General features: G+C 53.2%; 12 protein-coding genes across 12 annotated transcripts; 8 read left to right on the top strand and 4 right to left on the bottom strand.

The window, feature by feature from the left end:
• Positions 1 to 543: 543 nt before the first annotated feature.
• On the top strand, positions 544 to 6,651 carry BDW74DRAFT_171075 (uncharacterized protein; the record flags this gene model as incomplete). Its single annotated transcript, XM_073727255.1, has 15 exons — positions 544 to 612; positions 945 to 1,078; positions 1,134 to 1,998; positions 2,070 to 2,858; positions 2,889 to 3,143; positions 3,186 to 3,349; positions 3,380 to 3,455; positions 3,489 to 3,505; positions 3,542 to 3,766; positions 3,837 to 4,187; positions 4,246 to 4,685; positions 4,801 to 4,885; positions 4,939 to 5,968; positions 6,046 to 6,354; positions 6,430 to 6,651. 15 exons carry the CDS (start codon positions 544 to 546, stop codon positions 6,649 to 6,651), a joined length of 5,031 nt encoding a protein of 1,676 aa, XP_073578716.1.
• A 550-nt stretch (positions 6,652 to 7,201) lies between these two features.
• BDW74DRAFT_183127 (uncharacterized protein) lies at positions 7,202 to 8,011 on the bottom strand (the record flags this gene model as incomplete). The annotated part of the gene is made up of 1 exon (XM_073730438.1): positions 7,202 to 8,011. The coding sequence occupies one exon, from the start codon at positions 8,009 to 8,011 to the stop codon at positions 7,202 to 7,204; it is 810 nt and encodes a 269-aa protein (XP_073578715.1).
• Positions 8,012 to 8,630: 619 nt separating this feature from the next.
• BDW74DRAFT_183126 (uncharacterized protein) lies at positions 8,631 to 10,232 on the top strand (the record flags this gene model as incomplete). The annotated part of the gene is made up of 1 exon (XM_073730437.1): positions 8,631 to 10,232. The coding sequence occupies one exon, from the start codon at positions 8,631 to 8,633 to the stop codon at positions 10,230 to 10,232; it is 1,602 nt and encodes a 533-aa protein (XP_073578714.1).
• Positions 10,233 to 10,441: 209 nt separating this feature from the next.
• On the top strand, positions 10,442 to 11,338 carry BDW74DRAFT_183125 (uncharacterized protein; the record flags this gene model as incomplete). Its single annotated transcript, XM_073730436.1, has 1 exon — positions 10,442 to 11,338. One exon carries the CDS (start codon positions 10,442 to 10,444, stop codon positions 11,336 to 11,338), a length of 897 nt encoding a protein of 298 aa, XP_073578713.1.
• Positions 11,339 to 13,866: 2,528 nt separating this feature from the next.
• On the top strand, positions 13,867 to 14,435 carry BDW74DRAFT_162471 (uncharacterized protein). Its single transcript, XM_073725962.1, has one exon. It carries the CDS (start codon positions 13,878 to 13,880, stop codon positions 14,094 to 14,096), a length of 219 nt encoding a protein of 72 aa, XP_073578712.1. The 5' UTR covers positions 13,867 to 13,877; the 3' UTR covers positions 14,097 to 14,435.
• Positions 14,436 to 16,551: 2,116 nt separating this feature from the next.
• Positions 16,552 to 17,423, top strand: BDW74DRAFT_162461 (tetratricopeptide repeat protein). Its single transcript, XM_073725961.1, has one exon. It carries the CDS (start codon positions 16,649 to 16,651, stop codon positions 17,324 to 17,326), a length of 678 nt encoding a protein of 225 aa, XP_073578711.1. The 5' UTR covers positions 16,552 to 16,648; the 3' UTR covers positions 17,327 to 17,423.
• Positions 17,424 to 17,478: 55 nt separating this feature from the next.
• BDW74DRAFT_183120 (uncharacterized protein) lies at positions 17,479 to 18,441 on the bottom strand (the record flags this gene model as incomplete). Its single annotated transcript, XM_073730435.1, has 3 exons — positions 17,479 to 17,912; positions 17,989 to 18,084; positions 18,183 to 18,441. 3 exons carry the CDS (start codon positions 18,439 to 18,441, stop codon positions 17,479 to 17,481), a joined length of 789 nt encoding a protein of 262 aa, XP_073578710.1.
• A 365-nt stretch (positions 18,442 to 18,806) lies between these two features.
• Positions 18,807 to 21,227, bottom strand: BDW74DRAFT_188709 (uncharacterized protein; the record flags this gene model as incomplete). Its single annotated transcript, XM_073731797.1, has 8 exons — positions 18,807 to 19,506; positions 19,624 to 19,863; positions 20,145 to 20,159; positions 20,389 to 20,644; positions 20,701 to 20,802; positions 20,856 to 20,975; positions 21,039 to 21,097; positions 21,199 to 21,227. The coding sequence occupies 8 exons, from the start codon at positions 21,225 to 21,227 to the stop codon at positions 18,807 to 18,809; spliced, it is 1,521 nt and encodes a 506-aa protein (XP_073578709.1).
• Positions 21,228 to 21,491: 264 nt separating this feature from the next.
• On the top strand, positions 21,492 to 22,297 carry BDW74DRAFT_183117 (oxidase ustYa family protein; the record flags this gene model as incomplete). Its single annotated transcript, XM_073730434.1, has 2 exons — positions 21,492 to 21,753; positions 21,810 to 22,297. The coding sequence occupies 2 exons, from the start codon at positions 21,492 to 21,494 to the stop codon at positions 22,295 to 22,297; spliced, it is 750 nt and encodes a 249-aa protein (XP_073578708.1).
• Positions 22,298 to 22,746: 449 nt separating this feature from the next.
• BDW74DRAFT_183116 (uncharacterized protein) lies at positions 22,747 to 23,695 on the top strand (the record flags this gene model as incomplete). Its single annotated transcript, XM_073730433.1, has 2 exons — positions 22,747 to 23,355; positions 23,456 to 23,695. The coding sequence occupies 2 exons, from the start codon at positions 22,747 to 22,749 to the stop codon at positions 23,693 to 23,695; spliced, it is 849 nt and encodes a 282-aa protein (XP_073578707.1).
• A 354-nt stretch (positions 23,696 to 24,049) lies between these two features.
• BDW74DRAFT_171071 (oxidase ustYa family protein) lies at positions 24,050 to 25,185 on the bottom strand (the record flags this gene model as incomplete). Its single annotated transcript, XM_073727254.1, has 4 exons — positions 24,050 to 24,381; positions 24,460 to 24,690; positions 24,755 to 24,880; positions 24,963 to 25,185. The coding sequence occupies 4 exons, from the start codon at positions 25,183 to 25,185 to the stop codon at positions 24,050 to 24,052; spliced, it is 912 nt and encodes a 303-aa protein (XP_073578706.1).
• Positions 25,186 to 25,591: 406 nt separating this feature from the next.
• On the top strand, positions 25,592 to 25,855 carry BDW74DRAFT_183114 (uncharacterized protein; the record flags this gene model as incomplete). The annotated part of the gene is made up of 2 exons (XM_073730432.1): positions 25,592 to 25,649; positions 25,697 to 25,855. Coding segments are annotated over 2 exons (217 nt in total), but the record flags the coding sequence as incomplete, so codon positions are not given.
• Positions 25,856 to 25,889: the final 34 nt, after the last annotated feature.

Genomic DNA, 25,889 nt, shown 5'->3' with positions numbered 1-25,889 from the left:
AATGCAGTACCGTACTGTATGTGGCGGCAGTCAAGTCAGCCCGACGCGGCAACTTAGGGCTAGCTTGAGCCGTGCCCTACTGGTAGGGCAGGGAAATGACAATCCCTCCTGAATCATCCAACAGTTTTCATACGCTTGAATCAATCACTTAGTAGAAGAAAGAGAGGATCTTCGCCTCGTCATAAACAATGAATTTGGAACAGGAGCAAAAAAAACCCACCAGTGCCTGTCCAGACTTTATGCTAAATAGGTACCTTTAAACTTGGGGCTTGTTACTTGAATGTACGATAGGTATAGTTAGGATAAAATATTAAATGGTCAAAATAATTTAAGTCTAGGCTTAACAAGTAACCCCAGCTAGCTATGGTAAGTTATCTAGTGTGGATGGCTATGTCTGCCGCGCTGTGTCTGCAGCGCCCTGCATGAATCGATCCAACCGTCCCGTCCACGCTTCTCGAATAACGAACATACTCACTAGGTTGCTAGAGCCGCAAGCAAAACCGCGACCCCAATAACACTAAAAAACTGATACGGACACCACAGATGGCGCCCGCGATTGCTATTGCCACAACACTTGCACGAGCTCAGCATGGCAATGCTCGCGCAAGACAAGTAAGAGGACCGAAGGCCCCAGCAGCGCGAGGCATAAAAATGGTCAGGAACGGCGTCATATAGACCAAGGCGAAGAGGAGCTTCATGGCACGATCTGGGCACCACCGAGTCGCCCCGTTGGCATCTTGACACTGCGCCAGTGCGAGTCGTCTTATGTACACAGCAAGCCAAGTACAGGCGTACTAGTGTTTCTCGGGCTCGAGGAAGAGGATTTGTAGAAGGCATGTCAACATCGTTGCGTATGTGACCTTGCTGTTTGGAAGGTCTGGACGGGATGGATCTTCCGTGCCCGCATTGCAATCGGGGCACGGGGTGCCGAGAAATTCGACGAGCTGGTCAAGGCCATCGCAAAAAAGCATGGACATCTCGGCGAAGAAATTCTCAGCCAAATGTCGGCGGAAGTGCGTCGAGAAGTTGAAGAAGCACTCCTGAGGAAGGACGAGATGATTGGGTCTTCCGTGATCACGTATGGCTGAGTGGCACCGGACATCTTCATATTCTATGCTGTCTAACTGAATCAGGCTGGCAAAGAATCTGTACACCAGTAGCGCGCGGTTCGTGTTCGAATTACTGCAAAATGCCGACGATAATTCTTATACAATAGCGAAGTCAGCGTCTGCGATGCCGTTCGTTTCGTTCCGCGTCTATTCCAGCCGCATTGTTCTTGAATGCAATGAAGACGGCTTCACGCATGAGAATCTGGTTGCAATTTGCAATGTCGGCCAGAGCTCCAAAACCGGTGCTGAAGGATACATCGGTGAGAAAGGGATTGGGTTCAAATCGGTGTTCATGGTTGCCTCGAAGGTCCTGATCCAGTCTAGCCACTTCTCGTTCTATTTCCAGCATAGAAAGAATGATTCGGGCATGGGGATGATATCGCCCGTGTGGGAAGAAACCGATGATATACTAGACGTACCTCTGACGCGTATCACGTTGTTTCTTCATGGGACTGGGTCGCCGGAGGACCTGGCTAGAGAGCGCCAAATTATCCTTCAGCAGTTTCAGGAGCTTCAGGCAACATTCCTGCTGTTTATGAAGAATTTGCGGAGGATTGGAGTAGAGATCTATGACTATGATGACGAGAATCCCGTTTCGTCTACAGCTTTCTCTATGACGCAGCAAGGTCCCGATCGAGTGCAGTTGAAGAAGCAAACCGTGGTGAATGGAGAAGTTCAGGATTCCAGCCAGCTGTATCACGTAGCAAAGGGCACAGTCACGGACCTTCCTCCGAACGAGAATCGGAGATATACAAACGCAGAACTGGCGGAGGCAACGTATGCAAAGGCTGAAGTGGTTTTGGCTTTCCCTCTGACGCAGGATTCTGTTCCACTCATTGAACCGCAGGACGTCTTTGCCTTCCTTCCCGTCAGGAAGATGGGCTTTCCGGTTGAGTCGCTCTTTCCTCAAGATTGTTCAAAATACCGCCCAATGCAGGCTGACCGATCGTCTCATCACAGTTTCTGATCCAGTCTGACTTCGTTACTGATGCTAGTCGCCAGGACCTTGTCAGAACCTCAGCTCGTAATGCAAGTCTTCTCGCTGCAGCCGCCCGTGTATTTGTTCTCGCCATATCGCAATTTTGCCATCACCGCACCCTCCGTTTTAAATGGACGCGCTACCTTCCAAACGACAAACAACAGTCCTGGGATCCCTTCTGGACAATGTTCCTGGATGCCATTCGCTGGAATCTGAAAACCACCCCAACGTTATGGACCAGAAGCCACAAAAAGCTCCGCTGCATCGAGGACATGCGTCGCGTTCCCTCCACGATGAAGAACAAATATGGCGAACCCCTGTTCCCTGACTTGGATGTTGAGAAGTACCTCGCGGTTGAGTATCTCAGAAAGGATCTAGACCTTCTCGCAGCCCACGGCCTCGGCGTGTTGCGAAAGCGTGAATTCCTTGCTCGGGTTCGCCATGAACTTGAAGAAGGCGACTACCCGATCATGTTTGATCATGATACAGATGCAGACTGGCACTCACGGGCAGCGAGAGTCCTCATTGAATGCTGGCCTCAATACTCTGATCAGATGAAGGATCTTAGTCTAATTCCAGTGATGGTCACCGAGGATCTCTGCGAGTGGTGGGATTCTGCAGAGACCACCGAGTCAGACGGGATTTTCTTCTCAAAGGTGAAGGGTTATTTGATTCCCAAAGAACTTGATCTTTATAGGGTTCATCAAGAAGCAGAAATAAATCCCATGCGAAGAAAATTGTTTGCTTTGCTTGGTGTCAAGGAGGCAGGGGTAGCTCACATTCGAAGGATGATCACACAGGGACATCAAACAACCTGTACGCCTACGCTGGAACTCTCTAAAGCGACCGTTACATTCCTATACTTGACTGCGCACCTTGACCATGATAACGATTATGCGGAGTTTTACAAACATATAAAGCTCTTGGACCAAATGGGACGCGTCCAAGTAGCCCATTCCAGTACCATTTACCTTCCAAGCGACGATCCATATGGTGCCCAGCAGCTGTTCCAGCCGTCGGCCACTGAAGATAGTACTGGCGATTCCACGCTCGATGTTTCAATTCTTCATCCGACCTACTTGAGTGATAGTCCAGAGAAACCGGAAGGAGAAAACCTCACCTGGGAAGATTGGTTAAGAGAAAAGCTAAATGTGCGCATTGGGATATCTCTGGCCAAGTATGGTAACTTGACAAAAGAGTGCCTCCATGTCGCGAAGCACCATCCAGGAAGATTCGTGAGCTTCCTGTTAAAGCACTGGAAGTTCAATGAGGGCTTCTTGATGGAAAACAGGGCTGTGGCTAATAAGCTGTTGATCATCGAGGTGCCCTGCGAGAATGGAGATCTGTACCCTCTGGGGGAAACATATGTGCGCTCTGAAAGCCTTGAATACGTCAACCAGTTCCTGCGAGGAGATGAGTTCTTCCCATGGCTCAAGCAAGATGTTTTGTGCAGTGGCAGCTCTGGATTCTCTGACATCAATGTCGTCGCCAAGGCATTGGGCTTTGGGTTTCCCAAATCCGACCTCGAATTCTATCTGACTACGCTTTCCTATATCAAGGACGCAAATCGAGACGCTAAAAAGCTGTCTGATGTTGATCGTGTCTATTACTTGTATAGTCGAATTGAGGCGCGTCTCCATGAGTCAGTGACTGTTGATGTTTCTCGCAAAATGATACGGTATGGCCCTCTTTCCCTACTAAGAAGATTATAATATAGACAAGACGTGCCACTTTAACTCAATATACAGGAATGCTTTCGAGTCACAAAGCCTCATTTATATTCCTGCCAATGATACTCAATGGGAGGCCCAGTGGATAGAACCTACATGGTGTTTGTGGGAAGCACCCGCATTCATGTGGCAATACTGCCCTCTTAAGTTGATATACAGGGAGGTGATAAACAAAAAGTATATTGCAGAGTTCATGCATACAACTCTCGAGATACCTGATGCAGGCATAAATAATCTCTTAGACCAACTGGAGTTTTGCTGTCTTGGAGACTGGAACAATATTAATGAGATTAATGAGATACGCGAATTGTACCACATAATGAACAGCCTATGCACACAGTTGGAGAGTGACGATATAAAAAAAATCAGGTAAGCTTTCCACTTACTCACCGCAATCACCTTCTATCATGGTTAATGACTTTTTCAGGGACCGATTCGAAAAAGAGAAACTCATCTATCATCCGGAGACAAAGAACAGTAACCACAAGTGGCACTTCGCGCACTGGCACCCTACTTCAAAGTGTCTATGGTCTGACGCAACCGGCATCCAGGGAATGGTAACCCTCAATGATACCTACGAAGGCTTGCAACGATTCTTCGTCGATATTCTAGGTGTCCAAACCTTGACACTTGAGATGATCTACAAAAAGCTCGTGAGCCACGGGCAAGGAGGGTCCTCCATCGCTGAAGTCAAACAAACAATCTGGATTCTGAACTCATACCTCCAGGCCGCGGAAGCGGAGGAGCTTCCCTATACATGTGAAATGATATCAAGCAAGGTGTTTCCAGTTAAGAACCCGGACGGGACAGTCGAGTTGTGCAGCGCTGCGGTAGACTTTGCTATTGCAGACCGCAAACACCTGGCCAGTCTGTTTGACGGGAAGGCCCAATTCCTTGACTTTGAAATCAATGAGATAGTACACCTAAAGCCATTCTTAGCCTGGGCTGGCCTGGAATGGCGCTACCTCGACCTCTGTCAAAGAGATCTCTGCTCTCTCTAGCGACTCCCACCGGCCTCTGACTTCACCTGATCGAGACATTTCTCGAAAGGCCCATGGCTTGCTCCGGTGAGTTTTCAACGATTTCAATCGAAAGCCGACAGAAACTAATACTACGGCAGTATCACAGCCCACTGTAAGAGCCCCCGCCTCAAGCAAGGCGAACAAGCCTTCTACGAGCTCCTAAAACAGACCAAGGTGTGCGAGTCAGACGGGATTAGTTCCGAGCTCCACCTTAACCAATACGGAGAGGACATCAAAGTCAAAGTAAGCAGGAGTGACCTGCACTTCCAAGAAACAAAAGACGGCCTTACTATCTATGTCCCACCAGATAAGCGAGACCAGACTCTATGCTTCGTTGACAGAATCCCTGCCGCTCTCCTGGAGTGGATCATGACTGAGCCGTCCACGACCATTGTTAGTCCAGCTGGTGAGATCGGGCTCAGAGCAATGTACGATATTCTGCATCTTGGGCTTGAATATGTTGCGGAGATACTTGATAGAGCTGGCATCGTGTCGGTCGAGACAGTGGATGACTCGGCCGATGCTGTCCAGCCCCAGAAAGCTCTTGAACGGGACAACGATGCAAGAGCCCCTCAAGGCCCGGACATGCTTGACCGAGTCGGCATTGTGTCAGTGGACACGGTGAATGACTCTGTCGGAGATGCTGTCAGTCCCGAGGTAGCTCCTCTAGTTGAGCAGGACAACGATGCAAGCGCCCCTCGACGCCCGGGCAGCAAAGAATACAGCGCAGTAAGCGACGGAATGAGTTCAACTATGTACGGGGCATCCGCCATCTCTGGTGATGATGATACGGCGGACACTTTGTATTCAGGAGCATCACGGCCTTCTTTGCAAGCTGCGGATACTTACACCATCAGTCCCTGGCATACTCAAGGTTCTCTCTTGTCACTTCCAGCTACGGTCGAACCCGTTCAACAAGAGGCGGACTTGGAGTATCGCAGGCTTCTTAACAAGGTTGTTGACGTGGCGAGGAGCACTCAGTTTCCGAGAAAAAACCCTTTCAATATGTCTGGTCTTCGTCTATTTTTCGCTGGCCTCGTTGGTAATAGAACTATTGAGACATACCGGCTTCGTACGACTGAGCAGATCGAGCGAGATAAAATGATCGGCGCAGCCGGCGAGTTATTTGTGAGTACCATATCGAAACAAGCACATATAACTGAGTCAATGACAAACCTGGCGCTAACATCGAGACCGTGCCTCAGATCTTCGAGTTACTCTCCTCCCTAAATCCCAGACTACCTGGATTCTCTCGTGACAGCTGGCAGAGTACGATTCGAAAATACGCCAGAGTCCACGACGACTATGCGGGCATGGAATCATGGAACGGCCAAGAGACGGCAGACATTACATACGTCGACACCGCTGGCGTTCTGACCACCTTGCTGATCGAAAAGGGCTATTTAGCCCCCGCTGCTTGGTCCGGGGCTCGGCCTTATTACTACCTAGAAGTTAAGACAACGACTTCATGCATGGAGACACCCTTCTACATGAGCGGATCCCAATACGAATGGGTAGACCATCCCTTGCATTTCTCCATATCTATTGGTTTCACCGCCGGTAGCTAACATTGTATTGTTCAATATCAGATGCAAAGGATAACCCATGCGCAGACAGGCTCCGAGGGTCAGGGTCAGCGGTTCGTATATGTGATCTTCCGAGTTTTCAATGTAGGCCAGCCCGATATTGGAGTTAGAGTGTACGTGGACCCGAACGTTATGAGCCAGAGAAGGGAACTGTTGTTCACTCCGGAAACCTGGACTGTTGTCCCTGGACCTGGTTCTAGCAGCCCGGCCATTGGAACGCAGTAGATAGGTAGTTTTGTTCGCTGTACAGATATCAATTCATGTTTTAGAAGCTGTAAGTAGCCTGGGAGCCTTACCTTGCTATAGTGATGCTAGACCTGTACCACTAAGCGCCGGTGAATTGCACTACTTTGCTTGCTTACTAGGTGAGTATCAAGAACTTGGAAGCCGAAAGACTTACTGTAAGGTATTTAAAGGATCGGCATTGGACGTACCCTTGGCGTAAATGGTGCAACGCCCTCCTTAACGAGAACTATCAGGTCCAGACAGACATTTCTAAAAAGTCTGAACGTACCATACCATAGAGACCGCAATAGAGCTATGGTAGATCAACAGTATGGCTTCGCAGTGCATTGGAATCTACAATACTCCAGTAACCAAAAGACAAGCCCAACCTACACATGGGAGTTAAAGATAACAACCTCAACAGAAACATTCTCATTAAATAATATGGTAGTGACAGGAACTAAGAAAGACGTTGATAACCCTACCTTGCCAACCTATCCACCACCAAACCCACAACCTCCAACATCACCATCCACCCTACTCAACAAACTCAAACAGTCCACAAACAATGCAACGCCCTAAACAAATGACCTCTATACTCCAAACCCACCAACCCCTCCCCGGGCATCTCCCGCAAAAACCCCTCCATGACCTCTACATCACACGGCAAATACCTATCCCCAGGTGTATCCGGACACCCCACGCGCTCAAACGCCCCATACCGCGCCCTTTGCACGAGCGCCGCAACGACCTCGCGCGGTATGAAGCCATACACCGACAACTCGGCAAACAGCCGCGCGATGAAGTGGTTGTTTGGCCCGGGCTGCAGGGTGCTGAAGACCTTCTCGAAGAACCACAGGTATTGTTTCGGGAAGAGGCCGAGGCATGTGTACGAGGCGAACCGGGCGTCGTTAAAAAGGGTGTCGGTTAGCGCGAGGGTGCGGGTCCATGTGCTTGGGCTTGCTGGGATTTCATTACCATCGTCATCTGGATTTCCCGGATTCTGGAATACGCACGTACTTGTACTCGTACTCGTGTACGAGCGCGACGGGTATATCACCAGCGGCGGCAAGATGTGCAGCCGGTCATAGGGGTTGTAGTTGGTATCCCTCTCACAGCTCTCACAGCCCGACTCTTCACATTCCTCAGCCTTTTCAACCCGGGGCTCAATATCGCACAGGAAAACGGTCCAGTCGGGGACTGGGCCACCTGGCTGTCCGTGCTCAGCACCAACACGGCCCTCAGCCAGCACGACCTGGTAGAAGGCGCGCTGGTCGTCGAGCCTCTCGTCCAGATTCGGGATTTGGTCCGTGGTCGTGTACCAGGGGGCTTGGAGGAGGCGGAAGGCGAGGGCGCTCATTGTGCGGTGTCGTGGAGGGTTAGAGGGGGGCCGGAGTCGGTGTGCTTTAGAGTTTCGAGGGCGGTTCGTTGCTGCGTGGAGATGGTCCATGAGTAGTTGGTGGCTTGACTTAGATGGGCGTTGAGTCTGGATAGGTGGGTTTCGATGGTCTCGAGCTGGTGGGGGTCCATGGTGGTCGGTTGGTCGGATGGGTGTAGTATGGAGGAGATCGATGGGCGAGGACTAATGGGATAAAATGAATTAGGATGGATGTTAGGACTGGAATTCAGCGGCTTTATATACCTACTCTACTGGCACGATCAATGTTCATTGTCAAGTCCATGTCTTCCTGGTAAAGACAAACGATTGCAAACCCTGAAGCCATTGCACTCAAAGAACCGGACAAAGACAAAGAGGCCCAATGATGATGCACGCCGCTCAGGCCGGGGCGAGTTAGGGCTACGGGAGCGGGGACTAGCGCCTGAGGCCCTCTGCAGTCAAATGAAGGAAGGCAAAATCAAGAAATTGAGGATAGAGCTTTGAAGGCCACCAAAATCGGCTCATGAGGCACCTTGTGGGCAGGGGATAGTAAGTGTTGAGGGAGCAGCCAAATGTTCCCAGTTCGCTGCCGCTGACCTAGATGCTTCCTTCTAGTATCGAAAACGGAAACAGACACGAAGAACTGGCTGGACGCTTCAGATCTAGCCAAAGCCAGCTCGACGAGATGAAAAAGACCATCGACGAGCTTCACCGTAAAGTTGCCCTCGCGGATCTCTCACCCGATGCCTGTGGCCGGATACAGGAGCTGCTGGAACCGCTCCAAACTGCCACCCAGCGAGTGCGGGAAGGCAGAGTCCCCAACGGGCTGCGATTCCCCTCGGTCAACGAACGATATGACGCCATCGCAAACTCCGACTTCGAGAGCTTCGACTGGCTTCTAGACGATGAAGGCTCCGACCTGCAAGACTTTAGCGAAGCGGACCGCGACGCGGCAAGAAAAGCACGACGCGATCTCATACAATGGCTGCGGGCGGGAAGCGGAGTGTTCCAACTGTGTGGGAAGATTGGCAGCGGGAAGTCTACTATCATGAAATACCTGCTGGATAACCGAAAGACTAAGGCCCTCCTGGGACAGTGGGCGGCCAAGGGCGATCGGGAAAAGTCCTTGGTAATCGGCAGTGTTTTCTTGTGGAAGCCCGGAACCAAGGACCAGAACACCTGGAACGGCTTGGTGAGGAGTCTGCTGTATTCAGTGGCCGTACGGTCGCCTAATCTAATACCTCTGCTCTTCCCCAACGAGTGGGACGCAAGTACCAGCGAAAGCCGGATTGTTTTCGAAAGAACTCGCGACCTCGACCGGGCATTCGAGATTCTGTGGAGCTCCAAGGAGGAGATCTACAAAACCCGGAAGCTCGTCATTTTCATTGACGCGCTCGACGAGTACGTCGGGCAGAACAACACTTTGTTGGCGAAGTTGCTCTCATGGGTGCGCAATAACCCGGATATCAAGCTATGCGTCTCCACGAGAGACTTGCCGGAAATTCAGGCTCACCTAAAAAGCTATCCCCTTATTCGAGTTCACGAGATAAGTTGCCTGGCCATATCCAGGTACGTTAGGGAAACGATCGAGGGGAACGTTTATTTCCAGAAGATCACGAGCAGCGACGAGCAAGAGAGTCTGCTACGACACGTTATGGCCAGGCCTGACGGGGTATTCTTATGGGTGACCCTGATTTCCCAGGAACTGGACCAGGGCTTGTCCCAAGGCGACGACCTCGATGTACTTTATGAGAAAGTCAACGGTCTGCCGACCGAGCTTAACAAGCTCTTCAAGCGACAAGTAGATTCAGTTCACCAGAAAAACCGGAAAGACGCCTACGTCTTCTTAGTGATGTCCCTCTCGTGTGCACCGTGGCCTTTGCTGCGTCTATCCTTCTTGGGCGACTATCTCAAGTCCAGGACATTTGCAGACCGTGCGATGAGTCCGTTACCGCAGGCTCAAGTAGACGAACGCCTGGATCGCGCCCGGAGGAACGTCTACGGGTACTGCAAAGGCTTGTTGGAGGTGAAAGATATGGTCGCCCAGGGTCAACCGTCCTTCCAGACCTACGTGGTCTTTACGCATCGCTCGATTGTCGAGTTTCTTGCGAGCGAAGACATTGTGTCAAAGATGACCATACTGGACAAGAGGACAACCTTCGACCCCCTTCGCGCCGCCTGCCAGACTTTCTGGCCCATCTGAAATCCGTCCCGCACGAGTTGGCCGACTACGCGTCCGCGTCGAGGTGAGACGGGGGCTCTCATGAGGGACCGTCTCAAGAAGACCCTGCGCCTACACAACCACCTGCAGTCCCTAGTCTGGAAACGGATATCCATTCTTTGCTTATCAAAGCCCAGTCTCAAACTCTCAAATTCGACTTGTGCCACGTACTTCGGCGAGTCAGGACCACGATGTCTGGCATGCACCGGAAAGAATGTGAGGCCTTTCGGCGGCGTATACTCGCAGGAATCCCCGGTTACCTTCATCTGAAACCCGCAGAGTTTATCATGCTCTCGGCTGGTTTATACGGGTTTATGGGCTTGATACAAACCGAGGCTCGACAGTCGCCACCCCAACGCGCGCGGGTCCAAATCGCGGTACTCTGCTCCTACCTTGTGAGTGAGGAAGAGTATCCCCGACCTGCTGCGGCATTTGCCCCATTGACGAGATATTTCTCCGATAGCGCTCTGGGCTACTCGCCCAATGATTCCTTCCCCCAGCGCCCATGGTCGTTTTTTCACTTCGTTTTCATCGCCTGCATGAGAAAGTCGTTCCTATCCGATGCGACGACCCTTATCCCACGCATTGCGTTTTTTATCCTGATGGGGGCCGATCCCAGGATATTCTTCAGCATGACCGCGATAAGTGTGACGGAAGATGCGAAAAACCTGCATATGCGCTTCTTCCACGGCGAAGAGCGTATCTTGCTCGAGGATGTTCCAGTCCGAACCGTAGTCAAGGATACGAAGATGACTCCAAACCTGTACGACTACGCCTGGGACACTGAAACCAAGGTGTCCCTCGAGCAACTCGTGCAGCACTTGTTCCCCGAGGGTCAAAACCCTCTGCAAGCCGCGATTCAAGATAGTTTTCGTCTCCATCGGGAAGGGCCAGTAACGGCGGCACAACGAGCTCAGCTGAGAAACAAGTTCAGCAAGACACTCCATGGACTCATCTCAAGCTCACGCACGAAGCTACCCGAAGCCCTGTCAACTGCATCTCCGGAGGCAGATAGCTTTTTCATGCTCACGGTCGCATTGCTGGCAAATAGGAAAGAGACCGATATGGAACAGCGTGGTGCGCGATAAGCATCGCACCATCTTCGAACCCGGGTAATCTCACCCAGACTGCACATGCACGCTGAGGATCATGACCATGCCCTGTTCCAACGCAGGCTGGCCCGCGTTGACAAGGTCCCAGCTTGACGCTCTTCAGAATCGAACCAGCACATCATCCCCGCCGTACAATCTCGCAGACTTTACTACATGCCGAAATTCCGCCAGCCTGGGGTACACCGAGTGCCAACTCATGTGGAGTATTTTCCAAGGCTTGTGATGACGAGTGATTTTTTCAAACCGTTTCTTTCAGATCAAGGAAGAGCATGTATCGATTTGGTCAGTGTAGATATGCATGTGATACCTGTGTCATGCTTATAGATGGGACTGCCGGGTTCTCGAGATATGTCTTGCTACTCTGGGCTAGATTGCGTGCACCTACTATTCTCTCCTTTGTAGACTAAATGAACCAAACTAATCAAAGACATCAAATTGGTTGGTCTCAATAACTGGAATCAGAAGCAAATGGACAAAAATCATCAAACACGACACAAAAAGCCAGGTAAGGTGAAGCCTAACGACCACTACCTCACGATACCAACTATGGAACACCTAGGCCAAGCAACTACTTCTCCATCTGTATCTCATCGAGGCACCGAGTGTCGGGCGTATCATCAAGCTCCTTCAGCTCCAGCCCCCGTGGGAACCGACCCCCCTTTCGCAGGCGCTCCCGGAGCTGGAGCAACCCAACGTGGTGGAAAAGGCACCGCACGTCAAACGTCCCGCGCTTCAGAGCTTCCCGTTTCAAATAATGCATCTTCCCGCGGTAAAAGTCCCAGGCCCGCTGGAACCCCTCACCGCGGAGTGGCACTTCAGCCGCAGGGCCCCGTGCAAGGCAGTCGACCATTGCGTTCCAGAACATCCAGAGATAGGTTTCGGACCGGCGTTGGACGTCCCGCATCCAGAGGAGGAGGAGGGCCTTGAGGAAGGGGCCTGTCTTGAGCACGCGCACGGGGTGCAGGTCGCGCCAGTGGGCGGGGAAGGGCAGGGTGTTGTCCGTGGAGAGGGTCACGCACGAGTCCGAGTCCAAGTTCAAGTCCGCGTCGAGGTCGAGGTCGAGGTCCTGGGTGGAGAGCCACCAGAGGTTCTCGGACTTGCGGACCAGGTACACGACGGTGCCTCCGTCGACGTGGAAGTGGGGGTGGGCTTGGGGTGGCGTTTGAACTGGTTGTCGCCGTAGTAATAGCCCGGGTGGCCCTCTCGGTTTTCCTCGAGCTCGACGCAGGAGGTGTCGGTGCAGAGGGTGTATTTCTCGTTGGGGAGGTCGTTTTTGGGATACATGAGCAGGGTGTCTTTTTCTTCGCGGAGCAGGACTTGTCGCGGTGCGCCGGACAGGGCGTCCCTTGCTGCGTCGAGCTGGGGGTCTTCGATCACGAATGTGATGTCCTAGAGTTGGAGAGAGAGAGAGAGAGAAGTCAGTATGGGTGGGATACTCTGGGGATTGGATTGATTAGGGATTAAGACGGGAGTTGGGGCTATGCTTACCCCATCGTGATGCTGGCTGGGCCCTGTGTAGAGGCGCATCACCGTCCAGCCCATGAGAGTGGCCTCGACTTGGGCCTCGGCGAAGATTCGGGCTACTTCGGCAGCAACCTCGACATCGTCTGGACGTTCGTATTCCGCGGACATGGTTTCGGTCTGTGATTCTCGCTGTTGGAAAGAGTGGGCGTTGGAAAGAGTGGGGTTTGGAAGGATGGAAAGATGGAAAGATGGAAAGAAGAAGAAGAAGAAGAAGAAGAAGAAGAAGAAGAAGAAGAAGAAGAAGAAGAAGAAGAAGAAGAAGAAGAAGAAGAAGATGATGATGATGATGATGATGATGATGATGATGATAATGCAGTGCTATTCTGCGGGACGAAGACTCCTGTTTATGCCGACTCGAGCGTGACTTGTGACTTTCTTCTCGCTGTTCTCGACAGCTGACCCGCAGCACTCACAAGCAAGCCACGGACCTTGCGACCTTTGTCCCAAGCATCTCCCAGAGAGTGTGGTGAGCTGTGCGATGAAGAAGCAGAAAGCTCGAGGGGTAATAATGAGCTTTGGTAGTCTGGCCTCGGAATGTCTTTGATTCTTGAGCTTAGCAGCTGGCTCGACGTCAAAGCCGCATTATCGTCTTTCAACGAGCGGCAGCAAAGGGTCTGAAAGAGACTCCCACACGCCGAGAAGGCCTCAAAGCGCTGTGTTTGTTCGAAGGGGACAATGGATGCATTAGAGGATAGGTCTGACATTGAACAGTCATACAATGCGGACCGAATTCCTCAGCTGGCGACTGTAGGTTTCGTATTATACTCGAAACAAACTAAGGACCGTGGACAAAGGTCACCGGCACTAATCAGCTAAGGCTTACCATACTATCAAGCACATGTATCACCTCTCGAACACCCCCCTCCCCTATCAACAGACGGCCGAACCAACTCCTCCCCAATCATCTCCCTCAAGCAAAACAAGTGCCGATTGATCGACCGCAGAAGCCTCACAGTCTCACTCTCGTCTTCACGCGCAGCCCGCCGCTTGAATGCACCCGTCCTTGCATTTGCGGCTGGCGCTGCTGCAGGCCTTGCATCGTTGGCCGGGTTTCTCGCGGAGGCAGGGCTTCGACTGGAGTTGCCCTGTGCGTGGGTTTGTGGTCCAGTGGGCTTTGGCGCAGCGGAGGCAGGGGCACCAATGGGTTCGACTGGGTTTGTTTTCTTTGTTTGGTAGGCTGGTGGCGGCGTGGTCTTGGTCTTGGTCTTAACGGATGGAAATGGGCGGCGTGAGTCTCGGCTGTTCTTCAGCTTCCTCGCCGTTCTCGCCGAGTATCTCGATTGTTTCCCCTGTCCGATCCTGCGATATCCGCGTACGGCTCGAGGGCGCGTTCTGTGTTGCTGGGGCTCGCTGAGCGCGAAATGCTGCAGTCAGTGCGGAGCCGACGAGGGACTCGGCATTGGCTTGACGCCTATGGACCTTGAGAAGTCAGGTCAAGTGTATAAATCCAGTTGAACAGGAGACGAGACGTTTTGACCCCGAACCAGGTCAAAGTATAGGTATTGTAGGCGCAGGCGGAACTCTGTATTAGCCTGGAACTGTGTTCTAGCGTGCTCTGTCATTAAGGGAAACGTGAATCACTAGGGTAGCCTTGATCTTGGTAGCGTTAATATTCAAAATGATCTGTTCGCAATAAACGCTTCACTGGACTTGAAAATATAAGCTTCGTACCCGCAATTCATAGATCTAGTAACAAGTAACCGCGCCCGTAAATGCACAAGAACATCTCCAATCAGCCCAATTGCGGCTACGACAACGTCCGACCCCAAAGCCGGACCCGAGCATTCAGATCCGCCCCCTCACAAACAAGCATCCGCACTACAGCCTCATGCCCATTCTGCGCAGCGACATGCAGCGGGTTAAGACCAAGCTCATCCGTGCACTCAGTGTCGGCCCCTCGCTCCAGCAGCACACGGACGGAATCAACATGGCCTTTCAGGGCCGCATAGTGCAAGGCCGTCCGGCCAAGACTATCGGCGGCATCAATCTCAGCGCCGTAGTTGAGCAGGAAGCGAAGGATGTTGGCGTAGCCCTTTTCCGCGCAGATATGGAGCGTCATCTTCCCTTCGCAGGTCTCGGAGGAGTGGGGGTCGTTAAACGGCAACGAGGTGTCAGGTGGAGTGAAGAGGTGGGCAGGAAGGCGTCGGGTGGAGGTGGGTTGGCACCGATCTTGATCTCGATCACGATCTTCGTGGGCGTGCTCGGATGGTTGTCGGCGTTTCCTGCCCTGCGACGGTGAGACGAGGTACTTGTCTATCCATTCTCGGCAGGGCCCCTTACATCTGTTGATCGCTGATCAGGCGATGCAAGGGCCTTCATGGTCTCTGATGGGGGATGCTTCGGGAGAAGACCCGCGCCGTGCGGGGCTGAGTATAGGGACATGGCTGTCATGTCATTACTGGCAGAGGTAGATTGATAGGTCTCGGACCCGCCCACCTGAGGCCGATCACCCGGTCGATCTATCCACAGTTCTTCCGGCGAGCAAAAGAGCGGAAAGGAAACGGGGGATATTGGGCCAGCGGGCCCGGTGTGCTTTACATTCTCGGAATAAATTTCAAGGCTTGGAAGTGGGGGTATTGAGGCAAATGTCGCTGACTCGCCAGGCTTGGTTTGACCTCTGTTCTGCGCGGTTTCTCGCGGAGGGGCTTCTCGTACTTCTTGCAGGGTGTCATCGGGAAGTAAGGGCGACTGATGGGCTACGTCAGCGGTAGCCCGTGAGTTTGTAGTTATCTGAACAACATCCGCGGCTTGAGTCTGCTGGGTCTGTTGTTGCTGCTTCTCTTTGAGACTCTGTCGACGGCCTGTCGTGCCTAGTCAGTATCTTTGCGCGCGGTCATATAACGAAAGGGCTTGAGACTGACGAAAGTTTCTCTGCGCTAGACGATTCTGTAGTTTCCGCCGTTCTCTGGCATTGGATGCTTGCTTGACCAGATTGGCCTCGTCTTCCTGGATCTCCATCTGTAATTGCTTGAGTTGGGAATGACATACATGGCTCGCCCGGAAGCTGACGCTTATATGTACTGTCAGCCATGATCCTACCATCTGCAGGGCGTAGTGATAAGCAATGAGGGTTGCATTGCGTGATAAAACCTGCCGAAATTTAGGTTGCTGATCGACAGCTTTTCCAACCTGTCGGGGGCGCTGGAATGGACGATCGGCCGCTTATGCGGGAGATGGAACGAATTAGCGGTAGTGGCGGTAATTAAGATTTAAGAGGTGAACAGGTGTTCGCTGTGACCCACCTTCAGAATGCAGCAAGTAGGCCCTGGCCAACTTGTAGAGCGGAATCGATGAGGCTAAAGAGGGGAAGGATTGCGATTTTGCGATGGTTGCAGCCGGAGGCAGAACGGGGAGAGGAAGACAGGCTGATGTGTCCCGCACTAGGCCTGATAGGGAACTTTGTAGGTAGGCCGGGGTCCAACTGTGGATGACCATTACACCCCTGATCCAAGCTAGACTGCCGACGAATGATTCTCTCGTGTTGAGACTCAGAGTTCAAGCTGACTCGCCCGTTCCAAAGTTGGTGGGCGTGAGTCTGACATTGCTGGTGCGCCGGGTGGCGAAGAAGCCCCTTGTGACAGCGGCTGCCTGGGTGACAAACAAACACCCCCTCTGCCGTCCTTGCTTTTGTTTCCTTTCCTTTTCCTTTCTTTTCCGTCCTCATCTGCTTGTTCACCCTGGCAGCTTGTCCATCAGCAAACTCTTTCTATCCATTCCATTTACTCAATACTTTGACACTCCGTCATACAGCGACCCATCACGATGTCCTCCGAAGCAATCCCCGGCGAAGTCTCTACCCCAAACGGTCCCTTCTGGGCCTCTCTCGACCCGACAGTCGCCAGCACAGTTGCTGCAGTCCTCACTCCACAGGAGCTCGACGACCTGAAGCTCGACCCCTCCGCCTGCAACAACACCAAGCTCAACGCCCTTCAAGCCACTCTCGCCGAAAAGCTCTCCAAAGCCGAAGCCAGCAGCAAGCCCTCCGCTCTCCACACCACGGATTACAACACCTGGAAGTCGCTCAAGAGCAGCCAGTTCCACGTGCACAAGGGTCTTGGCAACGTCGACGAACAAGAGAAGGTCCTCCTCGAGCTGGTCAACAATCCCGGGCCGGGCCCTTTTGGCCGAGACCTCGCAGCCCTCCACAATCTGTCGGCGCTCTACGAGGAGAAGGGGCAGTACGAGGAAGCCGAGTCAAATGCCCGTGACGCTCTGGCGGCTATCCAGGCTCATCCGCGTCTGGGAAAGGATACCCCTCAGGCGTTGGGAAGCTTGAGGGTGTTGATCAAGGTGTTATGGAAGCAGGGGAAGGCCATCGAGGCTAAAGAACTTGTCGGCCTGGCCCAGGCTAGCATCAACAACCTGTCTGGGACTCCGTTCGCAAAATATCAGCAGGAAGAAACGGATGCCCTGGAAAAGGTCGTTGCCGAGTTGCACTGATGGCAGTATACAGACGATTCGCGGTTTTAGTAACAGCGCACCTTTTCAGGATTTGATTTAGATAAGGCCAATAACATATCTCGACTCTTTTCTACCACACTTCCAACGTCCTCAGCGCCATTAGACGCAATTAAGCCCAGCTCAAGCTCAGGCTATATAACCCCATTCTCCCCTCTCCACCTCTCAATCCCCTCCCAACTTCTACAGCGATGCTCCACCCCCCACCCCTGCAACGGACTCTTTCCTTCCTGGGGCCGCTGGTCCGGCGGCTCTAGTGTAACATCGCCCGCACACATTACAGCCTGCCTCAGGTAATCCAGGCAGTGCTCAATGTGGTTATGCTCGAACCCAGAGTGAGAGGCTCCAGGCGCCTGATTCTCATCCGATTGATGGACGGCCACGTCCTCCGCACCACCCCGCTCAGCCCCAACAATAACCGGTAACAGCGCCACATGCAACGCCTTCAGACAGTGCAGTTGGTGGTAGACGGAAATCATGTACGCGTTCGTTGCACCCGGCACGACGTCTTCGTTTGGCGGGAGGTTGAATTTACCGGGGGAGGAGAGGGTGATGAAGCCGTAGCTTGCTGGGCCGTGTGAAGCTGTTAGAAACGTATGATACTCTGCAGCGGAAGAGAAGGATCCTAGGGGGAGGGCGCTCACGCAGTCCGTAATCGCCCCACGCTGCGCTAATTTGCGCTTCTGTCGTGAGGTTCTCGAACGAGGGTGTTTCGAGGAAGGTCCGGGTGGTCATTGGGACTGTTTATGTGCTATTAGTCTCTCCCACTCTACCATAACGCTTCGTACTATGAGCTGGAAACTTCTTGATTGGTATGGTATGGTAGTCGCGAACTCACATTGCATAATGGGAGCCGATACCCGGACCCTTGATCTCTCGCTCTCGCCATTCCGACCCTCTACGAACGCGACGACAGAAATCGACAGGATGATCGCGATGATGGCCAGTGTGATGAACAGAACTGGGGTCCAGAGCTTTTGCTTTAGATCTTGTAAGGATAGAGCGGGACGCCCGTTGCTCTCGCATTGGTCGGAATTTAGCGGGAGGTAACTTGGTTTTTTCGGGGGCTTGGGCTGGGCCCTAGGTGTGAAGGACATTGCGCGGATGGGCTGGGGTGGTTTCCTACCAGTTCTCGAGACCTAGTACTTGTGTCTGTTGAAGTCGTCGGTGATGATGCTATGCAACGGTACGTGACCGAGGTCCAGTCAGGTCGGGTCATCGCTTGACCTGTCCAGATCAAGCTGCTTACATTTGGATGTAAGCAACTTGGCACCTATGTAAGCATGCATATGGATAGGTATGGTATCGCCCCCTCAACTTGATGCGTCAATGGTCCCTAATGAACTGTTCTCTCGATGTTAGACCGACATCCTCCTCCCGAGGTCGCTCTGCAATAGCTATGAACCATAAGCCTCAGCCAACTTTACAGTAACTATCCTATTCAAAACCCATAGTAGTAGATTCAAGCAATCTCCCCCTCCCCCATCTCCCCCGCAAGCCCCCCAAACCTGTCCGGATCAACAACCTTCTTAAAAAAGCTACTCATACGATGCACTCTATCCCCAACACCCGCCCTCAAGCCCACAAACGCCCGTTCATCAACGCCCCCATCCCTCTGAAACTCCAAAATCGCCTGGAAGTCCACACACCGATGCTCGATCCCGAAGTCCGGCCACGGGTGGCCCACCGCGTCCGTCCACACATGCGTATACACATCCGTGCTCGCCCGGCACACGATGTTCTGCAGCAGCATGTACACGCAGTGGTTCAGGTGGAACGCGTGCAGTGTGTCGTTGTGCGCCTCGGCGGGGCTGGCGTACTGGGCGCTGTAGTAGTACTCGAAGTAGCTTTCGCGGCGCAGGGCGTTGAGGCAGTGCAGCTGGTGTAGGACGTCGAGGCGGCCGGCGTAGATCTCGTCGCCGAGGCCGAAGATTGCGTCTGGGAGTTTCACGGAGGAGGAGGGGTCTTTGCCGAGTGCGAGGACGTCGGCGCGGGTTAGGGGGATTGGTCGCGTGTCGGTGATGGCGTCCCAGGCGAGATCGACTTCGGGGCTGGGGGGTTGTCGGAAAATGGAGGGGTTTGGGCCTGGGAAGAGGGTGCCGTCAACTCTTTTGGTGCTGTATTCGGTTGGGTGGTTGGGGAGGACGGGGGCTGTGGTGAGGCTTGGATGTTAGAGACCTCGATTCTCCTCTCCTCTGGGAGTCTTGTTTTGAGATTCTGTGATGGTGGATGGGGTGGACTTGCAAGGCATTGAGATCTGCTCTCGGAGTGAGAGGCACTTTGGGTTGTTGAGGGAGCTCCAGAATAGGACTCCCGATATACAGAGCAGGACGATGTTCAGCCCTAGCAGTCGCATTGGCCGGTCACCGATCTCCGCAAACTGTTGATATATACGGATCATATTTTGGCGGGACCGAGATGGGGGCTGTCTAAGTCCTCGCGTGGCGTCTGCCACTGTATCCTTTGTCTCGTCATCGTCGTCGTTGATATTAAGGCTTTCATACGCGGTCGTTTGGGTTCTGGAGGTGGTGAGGCGGGTGAGGAGGGCTTTCACTCTGAGCATTGCCATTGTTGTTGATTCTACGGAGTACTGGTAGAACCAAGCTGATTGACCATCAAGTCCTTACAACGGATCTGTAAGGGTGACGCTTTGCAAGGGATTCGGGGTTGCTGTAGTTGAGATGGCAATAAGCGCGCATGATGCTGACAGCATTTACCTATGGTAGTTGTAAGCAGTAAGCAACTGTCTGCAGGGCTATAGCGTACAGCGCAAGGCAAGCTGGAGGGAAATCAAATGTACGCAACGAGGGTTAGGCTAGGTCAATATGTGCTACAATTTGTTCTACCAAGTTCAAGGGATCTCAGTATCATCCACTACCATAGGATACAGCTTCAACTCTATGGTAGCCCTGGAGCATTCATCAAGGTCCTCCATCCGGCTAGCATGCTAACACCATCCAGTAAACGCAGTCAAGTAAATTGATTAATCCTCTAAATCCCGCGGCTCACACTCCAAATCACAAACCATGTTCTCCTTTACATACTGAACCAACCGCTCATTCCGTCTGCACAGCTTCGGCGGATCAACAGTCCTCCAGGCCCCCAAGTTGCTATCGTCTTTGGCAAACAAAATCGGCGTCGCGTCGGCCTTGCATTCGACCATAGTCTTGAGAACGAGGAAGCAGTGGTCTTTGTGCATGTGGAAGCGGGCGGCACTGATGTTGGTGAAGGGGCTGTAGTCGAACGCGTCGCGGTACAGCCATTGCCGGATCAGCCAGATGCAGTGGACTTGATGCGCCCCTACAAATAGTCATTTCCAGTTGATATATGAAATAGGTGGTGGAAGGGGTACGTACATTCCGGAAGCGCGATGAGGTCCCCGTCGTGAACCCACCAGTCGTCATTGGTGGACTTGTTCAAGAGGGAGATTTTGTTGTAGGGATAAGTGACGAAACCGTCTGAAATAGGGTTAGCAACCTGGGTGCGATACCTTGGATTAGGGCTGACCTACGGTCGTATTGCTCTGGCCACCTCGACTCCCTCTCCCAAGTTGGAGGACCCGCGTAGTCGGGATCAAGGTTGACAGAGTCGTATTGCGTCCATTCGTATGATACTGCCTCTATCATGGGAGCTGCCAACGGTTGCTCAGCCGCTCGTCTGCGCAGTTACAATTGAAGAAGTGAACTGGACTTACCCCATGGAGAGAACCGCGCCGTACAAGCCCGCTCAATAGGCAGATAATCTCTAACAAATCTGTTGAGAAGCAGTGAGAGCGCAAAGACAACGGCACTGATGAAGAGTAAGGCTATTGGCTGCGCGCTCTGCGGCTGTCTGTGATTTTCCTGCCATTTGACGGGCGTAGCTGGAGACTGCAGGTGGCCATCATCGATCTGCTTGTATTTCTCCTTTCTGTCAACAAGGGGGCGAAAGAGCCGCTTCACTACTAGGTTCAAGGATGTCATATCAAGATTCTCTTGCTTTTGTCAATGGGTCTCGCAAAGAACGTTTGGATCCCAGCGCTGCCCAGGTAGGGCACCTGGGCTGGTGTCAGCCTGCAAGATCCGCTGTCATCAATGTAAGCAGCCAAAACACTCACAATGCCACATCCAGGCCATAGAACGACGTCCAAGTTCCATTCTAACTCGCTATGTGCGGTAACATCCAGTTCCATCTCTCGCTCGGCGCATCAGCCGCTCTGCTGCTCGCCTCTTCAGCCCTCCTCCTCGACGCAATAACATTCTCACCAAATGACGCGCAATGCGACGCCCAAATGTCCCCCTGGACGCCAGCTAGAGCTGCCATCAAATACGACTGGACAATGTTCCCGCCAATCCATTTCCTAGCGCACTCCTTATACTTTGACTCGCCTTTACCCGAGCGGGAAGCAGCATGGAGGGAGCTTCTTCCGCGTATGACCTATCTACCTACATACTACATAGAATCTGCAGCAAGCTGAAAGATCAAGCCCACCCCATCGCAATCCCAGCCTCCCACCTCCCCAATCTAAACCTCACCACCGACACCGGACTCGAACCCGAATCCGCATCCGAATACGAATTCATCTCCTCCCCCAACACCCCTACCTCCCTCCTCGCCCTCCCCGAAGTCTTCGTGCAGCTCCACTGCCTCAACCTCCTGCGTCTGCACGGGCAGCGCGACGAGATCCCCAACGGCACCTACGACCTCCCCTCATTCCAGGGCACAGAGGAGCAAGTCTCGCAACGTGTTGAGCAATGCCTCGATCGACTGCGGACGACGTTTCTGTGCTGGTCGGATATTGCGCCGATCCTGATGTACTTTGAGGACGGGGACCGTGAGGCGCGCCGGGCGAAGAAGTATGATTTTGGCACGCGGCATCGGTGTCGGGATTTTGGGGCGCTGCGGGACTGGACGCGGGAGAATGGGGTCGAGGGTGTGGTGATGGGGGATGCGTGGTGGGGGGGTTCGTTGTGATTTGACGTCCTGGAGACTCTATGGTAGAGTGTCTGTTGGTTTTGACTGACTGTCTTTTACCGGACCTATTAGAGACCGTAGTCAAACAGGCCTTAGAGTATTCGGGGTACGCAATTTGGGCATACCGTAGTAACTACCGCATATTCACAATCGGAGCAGATATCCACAGTGCTCGCACAGGAATATCCTCAGCATTGACTCCACCAGGACTAAATCAAGGCACTTACCCAGCTGCTGACTGCTGACGGGCCCGATTCATGCTCACCGTCAGCAGAAACACCCCTACCAGACGATCAGCGCAGCTCCAACCTGTGGCTCCAGAAAGGACGGGCAACGCCGTCCCTACCACACCATAGGTTCCATACCACACCTCCAGCTACAAGGGCCTCATCCAAAAGCCCTGCACAAGGAACCGATATCAAACAGTGGACAGCACCACACCACTGGCAATGGGCATCCCACCACTCTCCAAGCTCAACACCCCCCGCCCCTTCTACCCCCTCATAACCCTCTCCCTAACCTTCCTCCTCTTCCTCCTCCTCACCGGGGCCTACCACCAATACCCAAGGATTCAAGGTACCATATGCCGCTGCCAAACCACACCAGCCACGAATCCCAACAACCCCATCCCAACCGCAAACGCGAACCCGAACCCCGACGCCAACCTAGCTCTCGATCGGGGCGCCAAAACAACAATCCAAACATTCTTCCCAGACAACCCCTCCGCAAACAGCACTCTCCTCTCCAACGCCCGCCTCACCGCAAACGGCGGCTTCTTTATGATCCAGGTGCAGGACGGCACCGAACCTAATACCGATACCGAAGGAAAAGGAAAAGCAAAAGCAAAAGCACACGGCTACGGCGTCTCCATGCTCCACCAGTCCCACTGCGTCGACATGCTGCGCGCCGCGCTCTTCGAACCGGGGCCGCCGGGGGCGCACCACCACGGCTCCCATCCCCCGCTCAAACGTCCCAGCCTGAGTAGACGCGATGGACTGCGTGACGCTGACTCCCTGGACGCCGAGCACCTGGGGCATTGCCTCGACTATATCGCGCAGGTGCACACTCCTCCTACCATACCATACCATGCCATACCACACACCACCATTAGCACTCAGCGTAAGTACGTACGAGATGACCATGACTAAAATGTTACAGGGCATCGTCTGCTGCGCGGACGACACGCTCGAGCCGCGGGTCATCGACGCGGAGCGGAAAGTCGCTGTTGTCAATGGGATGGGCGTGGCGCATCGGTGTCGTGACGGACGGGGGGTCCTGGATGCTGTGAGGGTGTCGCAGGCGGAGCCGGTGCGGCTGGGGAAGGAGATTGTGGGTGGGGAGACGGTGAGGGGGGTGCTTGGGTTGGAGGACGAGGACGGGGTTGAGCGCTATGTCTAGGCTTGACGTATACCATTGTATAACGTAACCGGGGATATGCTTGGGTTTGTAAGGTTGTTATGGGCGTCGGTGCTTCCGATGGATGCTGAGGTTTAGGTCCATGCTATGAACAGAATGCGGCTTTGCTAGGGTAGGGCTGGGGTAAGTGGCAATAGCATCGTAGGGATCAAGGAGATTGTATAACATTATCTCTAAGACACCTAACAATGTACCAGGAACGACGACGGTACTATATGTACCACGAAGCCATCCGATCAATGTCAACCAGCTGAAGCCCTCCTACTCCAGTAAATACTGCAGTCCGCGCGATATATACATCATCATCTATCATACCCTCAAACAAGCATAAGAAATCTAACTATCATCCACCCCATGCTCCCTCCAATACTCAAAAAACGTATTCCCCGGAAAAAGCTCATAAAGAAACTGAATATCCTCCTCCGGATCCTGCGAGAACCCCGCCGTCTCAGTAATCCGCTGCGCATCTTCCGGCTCCAACTCAACCTCCCAAACCCCCGCAAACCGCTCGCGCGCCCACTCCTGGATCTTCGTGAAATTGCGGCACGTGTGTGTTGTCGCCAGGCGCGGGAAGATCCCCTTGCTGGCGGGGACGTTGACGTGGAAGGGGATGGGCGAGATGTCGGCGTGGCACATGAGCGATTGCCGGAGGGAGTCGATGCAGTGGTCTATCATCCATATCATCCAGGTTACATGGTTAGCCAACGTTTGAGATACGGAAGCTGGAGGGGGTGGGGATGACGCACCCCAGTGCCGGAACATATCCGTGTCTCGGTTGATCGTCCCATTGGGGAACTTTAAGCTGTCCAGCGAGTCCTCGGCATACCGCTCCGGGTAGAGGATCTTGCGCATGTCGTTAAGGCAGTGGAGTTCGTGCCAGACGTCCAACTGCACGAGGTACCGGTTTGTTCCGGGGATGGGGAGCGTCGGCGTGTGCAGCTGGCGGGCTTCGGCCTCGGTTATGGTGGAGATTCCGACTGTATTTGATTGTTAGACCTTAAAACTACGGGGAGGACTGGGGCTGGGATGAGTGGTAGGTACAATTGTACAGGTCCGACCACAGCCTGTCTGTCTCGTCTGTAGGGAAGCCCATGTATTCCGTCTGGTTGAAGAGCGCTGCCCGGAAGTGCTGCGCGGGGATGTACTCGACGGCGCTGGCTGCGGGGGCTTTGATACTCAGGCAGTTAGCTTTCTCGCTCTATACGGGGTTTTTAGGAGCAGGATATGGTAGGTCTAGGTGGTATTGTACAGTAAACCTGCAGCGATGGGTCTCTCGGCTTCCTCCACAGATCCCTCGCCATGACGGCGATTGTGAAGAGCAGGAAGCCAATGACCATGTATAGAGTCAGGACATGCGAGAATAGGAAGCGCTTCCTCTTCGGCGGGACGTGATCGCTTCCCGACTCCAGGAGGTTCTGCTTCTCGATCTCGATCGAGGGCCGAGGAGAGTATTGTGAATTAGGAGGCGACATTGTGGTCGGCCGCGAGTTCATACTCAATTGAACAGTGAGCTGATAATATGAGGTAGGCCTTTCCAGAGTCTCAAGATACTTTCTTGCTGGGGGTCTTTCTTGCTGGGGGTGATGCGGGGAGTTCACTGCAGGAGGGTTACCTAGGTAGTCGGGTTAGGGCTGCTGACATTGCATGGCTGACATGCAGGACGACGCATGCTTACATACCCAATGTAAGCAGCCCTACTGTCTTACATGGACGTCATTGATTACGATTCCATCAATCTATAAAATAATAAATCGAGCATATGGGTGCCTACAGTGGACCTACACCTGCCCAGCAGAAGCCTCGCCACCGCATCCCTGCACCAATCAACAACATCAGAGTCAACTCTAACCCTAACTGAACTCAATCGACATCACCACCATGAAGATTGCCATCGCCCTCGGAATCCTTGCTGCCATTGCAGCCGCAGCTCCCACGCGTAAGTCTTCATCTCATCCAACCAACCACAAGTTAATCGTTGAGAAGCTCACGGCGCCCACCCGCGCTCCGAGGAGGGTACGACTGTCGACGACATCTCCCAGCAGCTCTACGGTGCTTGGGGCGGTATCAAGAAACGTGCCGAAGAGGCTGCTGAGGGAACTACCGTTGATGATATCTCTCAGCAGCTGTACGGTGCTTGGGGTGGTATTAAGAAGCGCGCTGAAGAGGCCGCTGAGGG

Source organism: Aspergillus multicolor, assembly GCF_047715735.1.
Source record: "Aspergillus multicolor strain CBS 133.54 unplaced genomic scaffold BDW74scaffold_42, whole genome shotgun sequence".
Lineage (NCBI taxonomy): Eukaryota > Fungi > Ascomycota > Eurotiomycetes > Eurotiales > Aspergillaceae > Aspergillus > Aspergillus multicolor.
Note: the sequence above shows the minus strand (reverse complement) of the source record. Positions and strands in the feature narration are given on the sequence as shown.